We start from the raw sequence: 13,193 nt of genomic DNA, 5'->3' as shown, positions 1-13,193 counted from the left end.
TGATGGTTGTGAGTTCATACATGGAAAGAGCTTACATTTCAACAGTGAGAATTCAGTAAACGTCAGCTTCCTGTAATAAGAATTATCATCATCATCTTAGCTACGGTAATTTTCTTGCCATTTGTCTCTTTCTAATTAAAATCAAGTACCTCAATAGCTGGTAAACACTTCTCCTGATGTTCCTGGAATTATTCATTTACGAGTCTGTGAGCTCTGTGAACACAGGGTCTGTGCCTCCCACCTTTGCAGCCCCGTAGTGTGGGGCCCAGCACACCGTAGGCGTTCAGTAACATTTATCCAGTCACATGGAATGAAGAATGCATATTTTTCATGCAAAAATGCATATTTGATTGAATCCATCAAGCATGAAGGATATCAGAAGGAACTTAGACAACAAAGAAGAAGCTACAAAGGGTGTCTTGCTGTGACAATGATTTACAGCATCTTTGCAGGCAAGAAGGGAGATCTTGCTTTCACAAAGCAGCCTCTTCCAGAATTGGATTGCGGTCTGTGAGAAGAAAGGTTTTCTCTACAGTGAGTCAAATCTGATACCTCCCTGGGATTTGTGCACACACGACCCCAGTCTAGGGTCCAGGCTTTTCAGTATGTCACACCCAGACCCGTGCTCACCTCTCCAGGAAGTCTCTGTGATGTGTGCTCTGAGACCTTGCCCTCTTAGTCTGGCCTGCCTCCCTCTGTTGTGTTAATTTTGCCTGAAGCTCTTTCCTTATCCATTTTTTAGGGATCATTGGTCCCTTGGATGAAGCTGCAGCCAAGGTCCCCCTCCTCCCCTGGAGATAGATGCTGTATTTACATTTTGGAAGGGTCCCTGGTTTCTCCTTGTGTTCTGTCTGGGCCCCTAGTCTCTGTCCTATCTCAGATAAAAGACAGGACACCCAGTTAAATTTCAGTTTCAGATAAACAGTGGATAATGTTTTTAGTATAAATGTGTCCCATGAAACATTTTTCAAGGACTTTTATTCGTTAAATCTGGTAACCCCAGCTATAGGAGAGCCATGTTCAAAGCCCCCACAAGCTAGGCCAAGAAGCTCTGTGGCTCAGCCGCATTCTGTGCCCTAGAGGATCAGGTCTTGGATGCTGATACCACAGACTGAAGCCAGGCCCCGGTCCTCCAGCCAGTCCTCCCCCACTGCCAGGGTGGCCCTCTGTCTTCCCTGAGGAGCCTTCTGACAGTGTTGGGGTGTTCTCGCCTTTCCCACCTGCCATGAAAAGGTCTTAATCCTGAAGTCCAGATTCTGATCAACTCTGGGCCCCTAAGTACTTTTCATTGTCTCTCCCAAGGCTCTCCTACAAATAGAGGCCTGGCCTGACGCTTAGTTCCTGAGACAGGTGTGCAGATCAGACCCCATCTCAACAGGAGATGGGGTCTTGGATTCTGTCTGTGTCCCAGCAGCTCCCCCTGGTGGCCGGAAGCAAACGCTTCGTGTCTAGCATCTAGAGCCAAAGCATCTCCTACCCCTGGGTTCCCATTGTGAATAGCCTTCAAGGCTCCCCCGCCAGGCAGAAATGAGTGATGTGTCGAACCCAGGGACAGGCCAGGGGCCCACACATTGCATCCACTTCCTGGGGCTCTCGTGGGTGTTCACTCCTCAGGTGCTCAGGAGTCTCAGCACCATAAACCTGGAACAATGGCCCCTCTGATTCCTCACAAACTTTGCCCTTCCTTCCACAACAAAATGGGTTCATTAGAGGCAGGAACAGACCCAGGAATCTCGAACACCTGGCTCCTGCCCTTATTTCCCACCGGCTGAGTCGGCAAGTACAGGGAATGTGAGGAGGTCTGGGACAGCTCTGACTCCAGCTGACAACCTGCCTCTGGGCAAGGGTGGTGTGTATCTGAGAAGCAAGGCAGGCACACGTGGAGAAGACATAGTCCACGCCTCTGCTCCATCCCAGCAGCCACTGTCTAAACTCAGCCCCTCGTCACTTCGCACTTGGGCGGTGGCTTCCATCCACTCAGCGGGTTTGGTTGGCCCTAGCACGTCTCCCTGCCTCTAGGGTTGGCTCAGGCCCACCCTCATCCTCTCTAGGGTTGGTCCATCCAACCATATCACTCCCCTCATGGCTTTTAAGGATAAAGTTTGAAGCCCTAAGGACGACGTCACAGGTTCTCCGTGGTCTAGCCCCCGCCTACCTCAGCTTCTGCCTAGACGTTTATGCCCCCAAAATGCTGAAACCTCCATGGTTACCCTTACACAGCCTGTATGTCTCAACGCCATGCTTTTGCTCATACTGGCCCTGCTCAAAGTTTTTCTGCTCTCTCTTCTCCCATCTTCTGAGTTAAGGCACAAGCCAGGTACAGTTGCTCATGCTTGTAATTCCAGCACTTGAAGAGGCCAAGGCTAGATCCTGGCTTTACAAAATTTTTTTTAATGAGCTGGGTGTGGTGGCACATCCCTGGAGTCCCAGCTACTGGGGAAGCTAAGGCAGGAAGATCACTTGAGCCCAGGAGTCTGAGGCTGCCGTGAGCTATGATCGCACCACTGCATTCCAGCCTGGGCATCAGAGCAAGACCCTGTCTCAAAAATAATAAAGTAAAATAAAGACACAGATAGCTCAATGGTCATCTCCCCCAGGGAGGCTTGCTGGATCCCCTAGTCTCTGCCTGGCAGCTTCCTTGCACTCCCACGGCACATGTGTTCTGTAACCGTGCGTGCCTCTGACCCCTCAACCTTGCATTTGCCACATTGAATTATAACAACCCGGGCCTGTGTCCTCTCCCTTTCCAGGCAGTCGGGCCCCAAGGGCAGGGATGGTGACGTGTTTACTTTTGTGTTTTCAGGACCTAGAGTAGAGCTTATCACAAACAGGTATTCAATAAATGCTTAGTGGTTTGGTTTAATAATTAATTGATCAGTTCATTGTGAGAAGGAAGTAATATCCTTTACAAGCAGAGTTTGTAGCACCTTCTTGATTCCATTGATTCTCCTCCCCGCATTCCCTAACCTCTTTCTCTATGCCCGATGCGCGGGGCTGGCTGGATGACAGCTTCCCATGCACCTTGCCATTCATACTCCCGTTTCATCTTGCTGGTTCTCTGTCTTGTGACTGTTTTGTACGCAGAGAATCCACCCACTCTGTGTTTATTCAGCTCCCATTAACACCTCTCCAGCCCTGGGATGGAGAGGCCCTCCAGATAAGTCCCTTGCTCTCAGAAGTCCCCAGCCTAGAGTAGGCTGTCAGACAAGTGAACAGGCAAATAGTTAGGTCCTGTGATTGCAGGACAGGGGGACAGTAGATGAATGGCCAGCTCTCCACACAGACCTCCTGGGTTCAAATCCTAGCTCCACTGCTTTCAGACTGGGTAGCCTTGGGCAGGTCCCTTATCTGTGTCTGTTTGCCCATGGGTAAAAGAGGGGCCATAGGATTTACCTCTTGGGTTATGTGGGGATTCAGTGAATTAATTCATGCAAAGAGTTTAGCAAGAGTGCCTAGTCCGTAGTACATATTCGGTACAATTAGTCATTATGATACTTAGCTCAGTATGCTATGGGAGCACACAGGAGACTAGACAGCTTCACAGCAGTTATAAAGGACCAAGGATCAAGAGACATCCGGAGGCAATCATTTTAATTGGAGCCTCGGAACAGGCAATTTACGTGAAAAGCAAATGCAAAGTCCCAGGGTGCTTCCTGCGGCGTTTGACCCTGTACCCCTCTGGGAAGCTGCTGCACCCACATGATGTCTCTCCCTGCCTTAGGGCCGACGACTGCTTTTGTGCATCTCGGAAGCTGGATGCAGTGGCCATCGAAGCCAAGTTTAAGCAGGACCTGGGTTTCCGGATGCTGAACTGTGGAAGAACAGACCTGGTGAAGCAGGCGGTGTCTCTGCTGGGGCCGGATGGGATCAACACCATGAGCGAACAGGTACAGGGCCCGAGGGTCTGAACAGGCTCCCCACCTCCTCCGCGTGCACCACCCCTGGCAAGACTGAGACAGCGGGTGAATCCCCACCGCAGGCGCTGGGTAGAGGCTCCCCCTGCTGGCGGCTTAGATTGCTTGCTTGCTTGTGTTTTTCTTCAGTTTTTAAAATATCTTATAAAAATATTCTGGTTCATCTTTATAGACGTAGCACATGATCATTGCAGCTGAAATGGAAAAGAGAGGAAAAATAGGCCCGTTCCAGAAATGAAATAATGCCATCACCATGTAACCATCATTTATCTTTAGTATCTGTCCTTCAAGTCCTTTTTCCAGCGTGGTTAAAATTAGTTCTCCACTTGTCTGTCTGTTCCTGCACAGGACAAGCCCAGACAGATGTCATCAAACTTTTAGGGCGTGTTTAAGATACACAAAAGTCATTCTGGGGACCCTAGGAGGCGCCTCAGAGATAGGCAGCTATCCCCTCTAACTCCCAAAACTGAGGTACAGAGAGAGACACGTGGGCCCACCAGTTAGGAAGATGCCTTGTGTGGTGAACCATCATGGACAGAGAAAACAAACAGCAGTTTTAAATGCGAGTCTCACATGGAAAGTCACAAGGGACAGATGGGGCTGCTTCTCACATGGCACCTCATGCAATGAGTTCCAGAGAGGAAATGACAGGGACTATTTATTTAACCACAGCTATAATAATTGTATTGAACACCACCAAGGAGCTTATTACACACACACACACACAAACACAGATATACATGTATATATACATTCTTTTTAAAACCCCAGTGATTTATTATATCTTGCTTTTTCCAATATTTTATATTGAAGTGATTTTGCAATATTGTTAAATATTCTTTTTTTTTTAGGAGATGAGATCCCACTTTGTTGCCCAGGCTAGCCTTGAACTCTTAGGCTCAAGAGATCCTCCTGCCTCATCCTCCTGAGGAGCTGGGACTACAGGTGTGCACCACCACACCCGGCTTATTTTTATATTTTCTGTAGAGACAGGGTCTTGCTATACTGCCCAGGCTGCTCCCAAACTCTTGGCCTCAAGAGATCCTCCCACCTTGGCCTCCCAAAATGCTGGGATTACAGGCATGAGCCACTGGGCCCAGTGTCTTTTTTTTTTTAATCACTTTTAATAGCTACACAAAATGGTTACATTATTTATTCATCGACCACACCTCAATTGTTAGATGTTGTTTCAAACTACTTTTATTAGTAATGCTGGGCTAAACATATTTACATGAGTCTTTGTTCAAATCTGTGATTATTTCATTAGGGAAATTTTTAAAATGCAAATAGTGACTCAAATGCACCAGCTTTTCTTAAGGTTCTCAATCTTAAATTACTTTCCCAGAATTTTGTCTCCTTTTACCCACCCTCCAGCTATGTGTATTCACTATTACTTTTCTGCTTATCTTGGCCTGTTTTTCATTAGAGCTTTATTGTTTTTCTTCTTTATTCAGGAGAGCTGTTTACATGTTAGGCAAATAACCCTTTGTGATAATGTGATAAATATGTCTCAATTCATTGTTTACCTTTTGATTTTGCTTATAATGTTTTCAATTATGTGTCCTCAATGCTATAATGATTTTCATTTGTGATTTCTTCTATTTCTTTTATGCCTAGAAAGGGATCCACAGACCAGTTAGATATCTTTTATGGTTTTAATTTTTCCCATATATCTCTAATCAGACTAGAAATGATGTTGGTGTCTGGTGTGAGAAAAGTCTTTAATTTGGATGTTTTCCCAAATAACCGCCTTCATGACACTATTTACTCAAAATCCATCCTTTCCTTCTGGTTAATTGTGATGCTTCATTTATAGAAGCGAGAGTCATTGGTGAATCTGGTATTCCTGAAGGCCATTCCTCATTTGCTTGCCTTTTGCTTGCAAATGACCATGTCAAACCAGATGTCAGTGATGAGCAATGCCACGTGCTCAGAGGCATTCAGTTTCCCTCGGTGCTGACCAGCAGCTTTTATAGAGCAAAGATGACACTTGTTATATTTGTGAAAGAGAAAATGTCAGAGAAACCAATGAGATAGCTTAAGGCTGATATTGCAGAATCAATCTAGAAAGTTTCTAAGAGCTTTGAGTGTTTAGCAAACACTCTTAGGTCTGTTGCATCCTAAAACAGACAAACAAACGAAAATCCTCCAATACAAGGAAAAATAAATGCTGAGAAGGCGTGGGGACTCCCTTGTTGCCTCTATTTTGGTCTCCACGATGTGGAGGGTTGTGTGGACCTTACGAGTCACAGGGCTACATGTTATTTTTGTCACGCTGGAGCACAAGCATGGCCTCCAAAACGCAAGTAAGATTTTCCATTTGTTATCGTCGACTGACCACAGCCACCTTGTAAATGTTCTCCGTTCTCTGGTTTTTAACTCACCGCAGGGCATGACTCCCCTGATGTACGCTTGCGTCCGTGGGGACGAGGCAATGGTTCAGATGCTGCTGGATGCCGGAGCTGACCTGAATGTGGAGGTGAGGGTGCAGAGGCCTGCAGGGTCCCTCGGCCTGGCAGTCCCCAGGGGAAGGCGAGCAAGAAAGGGGGGCTTTTTCTCCCATGAGCCACCGCTGAGGGTGCACAGTGCGACAGATAGCTCCTTCCTGTGTCCTCTTACTTGCTGTGGCCCTGGCGAGACCGCCTGACAGATTTTGTCCATCCTGATGAGCCAGCCCAACCAAACGCCAAGGAGCTGCCTGCATGCATGTTATGTTTAAAAACAACCAACCTAGCTGCAAGGAGCACTGGAGTCCTGATTTCCTGAGTTCCTGATTCCCACGGCCGATCCATTTCTTCTGGGATGGGGCAGAAAGGGCACTCCTGAACCATCAGCCCTCTCTTTCCTCTAACACACAGCAGAGGAGGCACTGGCCCGATCCCTGAGCTGAAGTTTCCCTCTCCAGATCCTCCACGCTCCCTCTCCAAACCCTCTTTGGCTCACCTTGTTGGCGGAGTTGACAGATCTTAAAGCTAATCTCAAAGCTTCCCTGAGACAATGTGGTCTAAGCAGAAAGCACATTCCCAGAACCCTCCTCTCCCCTCCCCCTTGCAACACTGGCCTTAGAATTTGACAGACTTGGGTTCAAGTTCTGATACCACCGCTGCTGTGGTGACTTGCTTTTGTGCTTGGGCAAGTGCCTTAACCATGTTTCTCTCCCAGTCTGCAGAATGGGAAAATAATCACACCCATCTCACACAGTTGTCAGAAGGGATATAGAGAGTAGGTTTGGAACTCAGTTAATATTGGTCTCTCCACCCATACCCCAAGCTCATTCTAGGTGAAATCCCACTTTTTTACCATGTGCTATGCTGTCTGAAGACTGCTCTCTCTGGCAGCCAGATATTGGCAGTCTCAGACAGCAAAGAGATTGACAGGCTGAAATCATGACTCAGCAACCCTGGGAAACCTTTTCAGTTCAAAATTAGATGCCCGTGCAGTCTTAGTACGGTGTGTGTGTGTGTGTGATTTTTTTAAATGTGAGTTTTCTATTTATCTGAGGAAAGCAGACAATAGACATAGTTTTGGATCCAGAATCATTTTGGATCCTATCACTTTGAAATCTGTGGGAATTTTCCCTCCTGCCGTGAATCCTCAGGCACCATGCAGACCCCCGCAAGGGCTCCTCAGCGTTGGGTTCTGGGGCATTCTCAGGTCCTCTCTAGGCCATCCCATGGATCTCAGCTCAGGCCTTCCTCCAGTTGATGCTTAGTGAACCAAACTGCTCTGAGTGAAGCAGGCATTGAGGTGACGTGACCCCAGGAGTGTTTGGTAGAAAAGCTCCGTGTGGGTGCTGGTCTTGCAAGCCGCTGGCCTTCACCTGCCCTCTCTCTTCTCTCTTGGCCTGGGGTGTTTTGAGGCCCCCATTCTGAAAGACCAATCTCAGATTGTTCATTTGCGATGTGTCCTGGGAAAGCTTCATGCCCGTATTTCGGCAGTGCGAGAGGGTCCTTGTCAACCAGGAAGCTAGCAGAAACTGAAATGAGAACAGGGTGGGGCCAGCTGTGATCAGACGGTGAAGTTCCTCATCAGAGGAGTGATGGACTTCCCTGGCTTGAAAGCTGAAAGTTGACCGTCCCTTCTCTGGGGTTTGCCACCACTGAGAATCTCTGTTAAAAGTGTTGATGGCATGGTAGTGGCACCTCATGCTCTCTGACATCCTGTAGCTCCCAGAACCACCACCCTCCGTTAGGCAGAAAGAGGAAGGAGACAGGCCAGAAAGCTGGCTCATTGTAACTGCCATTACAGCTTCTCCAAAGCACCTTAGAGGCGATCAGAATCATCCGTTAATTCTTTTCAGAGGAGAGGGAAAGGAGTCCTTCTTATGCACAGAGGACCTAAAGTCACTGAGACATTTTCTGACTGCCTCCATGGGTGAAATCTCCAAAACATGGACTCCCAGTGTCCTGCCTTTGGGGAGCTGCTTTGGTCTCTGTTCTTACAAGCACAGGCAGCACAGATCCATGGCTCTGGTGAGAGGTGTTTGGAGCATCCAGCAGTGGAAAATCCCTGCCCTGTATCGCCAGCTCTGCCCAAGGCATCTTCCAGGATGTCTTTTTGTACATCTCTAGTCCGTGTGCCCAGCCACAGATAGGTTAGATTTGCTAGCCTAAGTATTGTGAAGGTCACATTTTGAAAATAACTTCAATTTGTTTATAGGTTGTCAGTACTCCTCATAAATATCCATCCGTCCACCCCGAGACCCGCCATTGGACGGCTCTGACTTTTGCTGTGTTGCATGGACATATTCCTGTAGTTCAGGTATTAACGTATTTCCCTATCCACATCTGACCTTTGATTTTACCTCTTCATAACACACATCTATACCTCTCCCAGCATGCATATTCTCTAAGACATTCATATTGGTTAACTGCAATTCAATACAGCATATTCATATCATGTGAATAAAAATATTTATGTAATGATCTATATGGCCAGCCTTTAACCAATATGAAATGATCACGTATCCACATGCAGCCTCACACACAGAGTGGCAGACCCACGAAGTTCTTCCTGGTTGCTCTGGGGTGGGGCTTCGGCTGGTTTTGTGGATTTGTTCATTTTGCTTGTCGCAACATGAAAGTAAGACTTGGTTGCTATTGACACCTTAGAACCTTTCCTGAGGTGTGACCCCGGTGTTTGTGTAGAATCCACTGGTTTCCAGCCAGTGGGAAGAAGCATCCAAGACACCAAGGGAGTGTTTCCAAAAGACCCTTGCTTGGATCCCACTTCTTGAGAATCAGATCCAGGAGGTCTAGGGTAGGGCGCTGGCCGTGTGTCTTCTGAAACAGCTCCACGCACAGAGACATGTTCTCGCTGGAGGTCCTTTGGGCATATAAATGTGTATCACTTGCATTTTTTCTGGCTGTTGTAGAGTTGGTGTTCAGTGAACAGCCATACAGTACATTCTAAATCATAAGCTTGATCTTTTTACTTCATCAGAAAAGAGAGATCAGCATCCAGGTTCCTGAACGCACCTGCTCCTGTAGTGCTGAGCTTTGGGCACATCAGGAACTCACCTCCTTTTGTGTGGTCCATGCCTCTTGATTCCATGCAGAGCAGGGACAGCTCTGTAATGCTGGAATTTCATGGGACTCCTTTGTTGTTTCCTGGGTCATGAGAATCCTTAGAACAGATCCCAAGTCATGTTTCAGGAGGCTGAGAGTGTGACGTGTCACACTGAGAGCTGGCTTCTGCCTATGGAACAGCATGCCCAGTCCACTCCTGGAAGAAGAAACTAAGAAAGAAGGGGATTGGATGGTCTGGTGGACACAGATATCATTCCTTAACATGCAAGGACATTCCCGGCCTTTAAATCAGGAATGGGAACAGTGAGCAGCCAAGCCACACAGAAGTCAGGCCACCTCCCTGCCACAGGGCCATGAGTCACGGAGTGCCAAGTAGGCGGCTCCCCCATGGCCGTGCCCTCAGGGAGCCCTAGGTAGGCAGCAAAGATAGCAGATTTTCCCCCCATTTTCCACCAGCAGTGCTGACAGCACATTCACTGTGAATGAGATCCAGCATAGACAGAATCCCCGCCTCTTTAAGAAGCCCAGCTATCTCAGGGGATGCACAGAATGACATCATAGGAAGCAAAACTTCTGGAAGCTCACTCTGCCACTTTATTAACTGATCTTGCTGGCCAGAAACCTTAGCATTTGCTAAACTATCCTCAGGGCCATCCAGGTGGATTCTTTTCCTGGTTGGCTCTGGCGGGGGGACCCCAAAGTCCTTCAGCACTCTGGAGAGTCTGTGGTTCTACGAGGCTACCCTAGTGCCCTCTGAGGCTTTGTGTAACCAACCCAGGAAGGGAGTCTTCCAGCCTTCCTGTGCCAGTGCTTCCAGAAATGTTAATGTATGTATACATCCCCTGGAGATCTTGCTAAAATGCAGACTCTCATTCAGTAGCTCTGGGTGGGGCCTGAGAGTCAGCGTTTCCCACAAGCTCCCAGGTGACGCTGATGCTGTTGTGCATGCAACACACTCCGAGTGCTCTGGGGTTCTAGCAGCAATGAGAGGCTCTCAGCTCATCCTCTGAGGTACAGTTGCCCTCCAGCCTGTGCACGCAGTCACCGACCCCGAGGGTGGGAAGGAGCGCTGGCATCTCACCGATCCCAGCCGTCTTTCCTGACGCCTGAGCACAGTGTATCTCCTCTCACCGTCTCCATGGCCGCTCTTCCTCCGCAGCTCCTCCTGGATGCTGGGGCCAAGGTGGAAGGCTCGGTGGAGCACGGCGAGGAGAACTACTCGGAAACGCCCCTGCAGCTCGCAGCCGCTGTAGGTAAGAGCTGCCGGTTCTCACCCCGGCCAGGGGGCTCCAGCACGCCCTGGCCCTTGAAGTGCCTGTGACTGTATTTTTGCTTTATTCTCTTATAAAACCCCCTTCTCTGGGCTTGCAGGAAATTTTGAGCTGGTTAGTTTGCTGTTGGAGCGTGGTGCCGATCCCCTGATAGGAACCATGTACAGGAATGGAATTTCTACAACCCCCCAGGGTGATATGAACTCTTTCAGCCAGGCTGCAGCTCACGGACACAGGTAGGCTAGGATGGCCCAGAGCCAGAGGTCCCGAGTGGTGCTTGTTAAAAATGCAGATTCCCAGGCCTACCCCAGACCCATTGCCTCTCTGGATGTGGGGCCCAGAGGCAGTGTGAGGTGGTCCAGGCCCCAGGCCCCAGGCCCGGCCAGGGGGACCCCACCTGCCAGCTGACAGCCAACTCCATGCAGTGCACATCCACTCAGAATGCCTTATTCTACCCGCTCCTGGCCAGCTTTCAACTCACAGAGAGATGTCACTGTTGGCCAGTTTTGGTCAGAGTGCATCATGTCAGCTGTCATGAAGTAAGAAGAATCCATTTTAAAAACAATAAAACCTCTCATATTTGGTTACTTCCCTTCTACATCTCCTTCGGAATTTCCCCCCATCCGCTTTTATTACACATACCCCTGGTAAAGCACATTCACTGTGGAGGGAGGGTAGGCTGATGGTGAAAAGCGCAGAGTTCCAGAACCTTCGAGATATTTGAGGAAATCACTTAGCTTCAAGTTGCCTCAAGGAAACAAGGCCAGCCATGCCCCATCATCTCCTCCATCCCCAAAACGTGGCACCCACGGTTAGGCCTGTGAAACTGCCACCCCTTGATCCTGTCATCACCCTGCCCGAGTTAGTGGCCCCCTGCTTCCCCAGCCCGCCCCTGTCCTGCCCCAGCAAAGCCACTTCCATCTCTGAGTGTCATCCTCTCTGGGTTTATGATTGACAGGAATGTGTTCCGCAAACTGCTCGCCCAGCCAGAGAAGGAGAAGAGTGATATCCTGTCCCTGGAGGAGATTCTGGCCGAGGGGACTGACCTGGCGGAGACAGCCCCGCCCCCCCTGTGCGCCAGCCGCAACAGCAAGGCCAAACTGAGGGCCCTGAGGGAGGCCATGTATCACAGCGCTGAGCATGGCTACGTGGATGTCACAATTGATATCAGGAGCATAGGTCAGTCTGGGTGCCCTCCACCACAGGCACCGTGGTGCCGCCAGCTTTAGGTCCACACACATAAACACGTGCACGTGCATACACACATGCATGCAAAACACGCATATGCACACACACACATGCACACACACACATCCCAAGGGGGGCCCAGGGAGCTTCCCCTTTACCGGTCGGAACACTTCCAGGCCAAGATGCCCACACTGTCCCCATAGATAGCAGCATCCTGCCTGCCCCAAAGACCCTTTCTCAGACCATCTTTCCATGATTCCCAAACTCTGGACCCTGGGGCAGGAATTCAAATCACCTGGGGAGCTTGTCTGAATACAGATTGCCAGGCCCTACACCCAGAGGCTCTGCTGTCGAGGGTCTGGATGGATAAAGGCTGGAAATCTTTATATTTAACAATCATCCCAGGTGGTTCCCAGTGGTTGAGGAATCACTGCCTTTAAAGCACCCAACTCCACGAAGCAGCACTAGGCAGTGGCTAGGGTGAGGGCGCCCCTTTCTCACTACCAGTCCTGCTGAGCTTCAGAGGGCAAAGCCACTCTCAGGAAGGTTGGCCTGGCTCTTCCTTGGGCGAGCTAGCCCAGAGCCATCTCCTCCACGTGTCTGGGGAACAAGGCTAGCCTAGCCTTCACCAGTCTAGTGGCTTTAGCCCTGGTGTGGAAGCAGCCGGAGCTGGCCATGGGTCCTTAAACACAAAGTGTGGCAGATTAAGGCAGGCTGAGGGCTGAGGACAGGCCTTAATGCTGTTCTGGAAATGGCCTCTCTCCAGGGAAGGTGGGGAGGGGTTAGTACAGGAATGTTTGTGACATTGCCCTAAGGGCCTATTTTGCATGATTATGAAGCTAAGATTCCGAATGGGCTACTTGTTATAAACAGTAGTGAGAGGCGTCCTCCTCCGTCTGTGCCTCTGCTTGAGAGGGGAGAGGCAAATTACAGCAATCAGCTGTTGGAGAGGCCCCTGTTAAAGGAGGAAGACCTGATGAAGTACCTGCAGATGGAAATGTTATTTTGCACAGAGGAGCAGCAGGAATATCCTCCCATGTCTTCTTATTCGCGTATAAATATCTGTCTTAGAGCTGTACATGGTGAAGTCCACCAGTGGATTTCACCAGCTCTGAGCTCTCATCTGGGCATGGATGAGTTCTAGATGCTTGGGCACATCCCTCTTTAATCCTGGGCAAGACTCTTTTTCCCCCTGAGCTTCTCTCTCCCCAGTAAGTCGAGGGGATGGAGCCTCTGCACTCAGAATCCAGAAGTATGGAATATACATAAGTAGCGTGCATAGTAATTCCAGT

At 49.2% G+C, this 13,193-nt stretch overlaps 1 protein-coding gene across 2 annotated transcripts in view; it reads left to right on the top strand.

The window, feature by feature from the left end:
- ABTB3 (ankyrin repeat and BTB domain containing 3) overlaps positions 1-13,193 on the top strand; it is a 350,217-nt gene that overhangs the window by 295,906 nt on the left and 41,118 nt on the right. The window contains exons 5-10 of one of the 2 annotated variants that reach the window (XM_064379892.1): positions 3,722-3,887; positions 6,304-6,393; positions 8,574-8,675; positions 10,602-10,695; positions 10,814-10,949; positions 11,672-11,892. In XM_064379892.1, coding sequence (XP_064235962.1) covers positions 3,722-3,887; positions 6,304-6,393; positions 8,574-8,675; positions 10,602-10,695; positions 10,814-10,949; positions 11,672-11,892 — 809 coding nt within the window. The remainder of the gene's footprint in view (positions 1-3,721; positions 3,888-6,303; positions 6,394-8,573; positions 8,676-10,601; positions 10,696-10,813; positions 10,950-11,671; positions 11,893-13,193) is intronic. The other variant, XM_064379891.1, reaches the window with a different exon arrangement.

This window comes from Aotus nancymaae, unplaced genomic scaffold, assembly GCF_030222135.1.
Source record: "Aotus nancymaae isolate 86718 unplaced genomic scaffold, 86718_ANA_hifiasm-v0.15.2.pri h1tg000021l, whole genome shotgun sequence".
Taxonomy (NCBI): domain Eukaryota; kingdom Metazoa; phylum Chordata; class Mammalia; order Primates; family Aotidae; genus Aotus; species Aotus nancymaae.
This window is presented reverse-complemented; position numbering and strand designations above follow the sequence as displayed.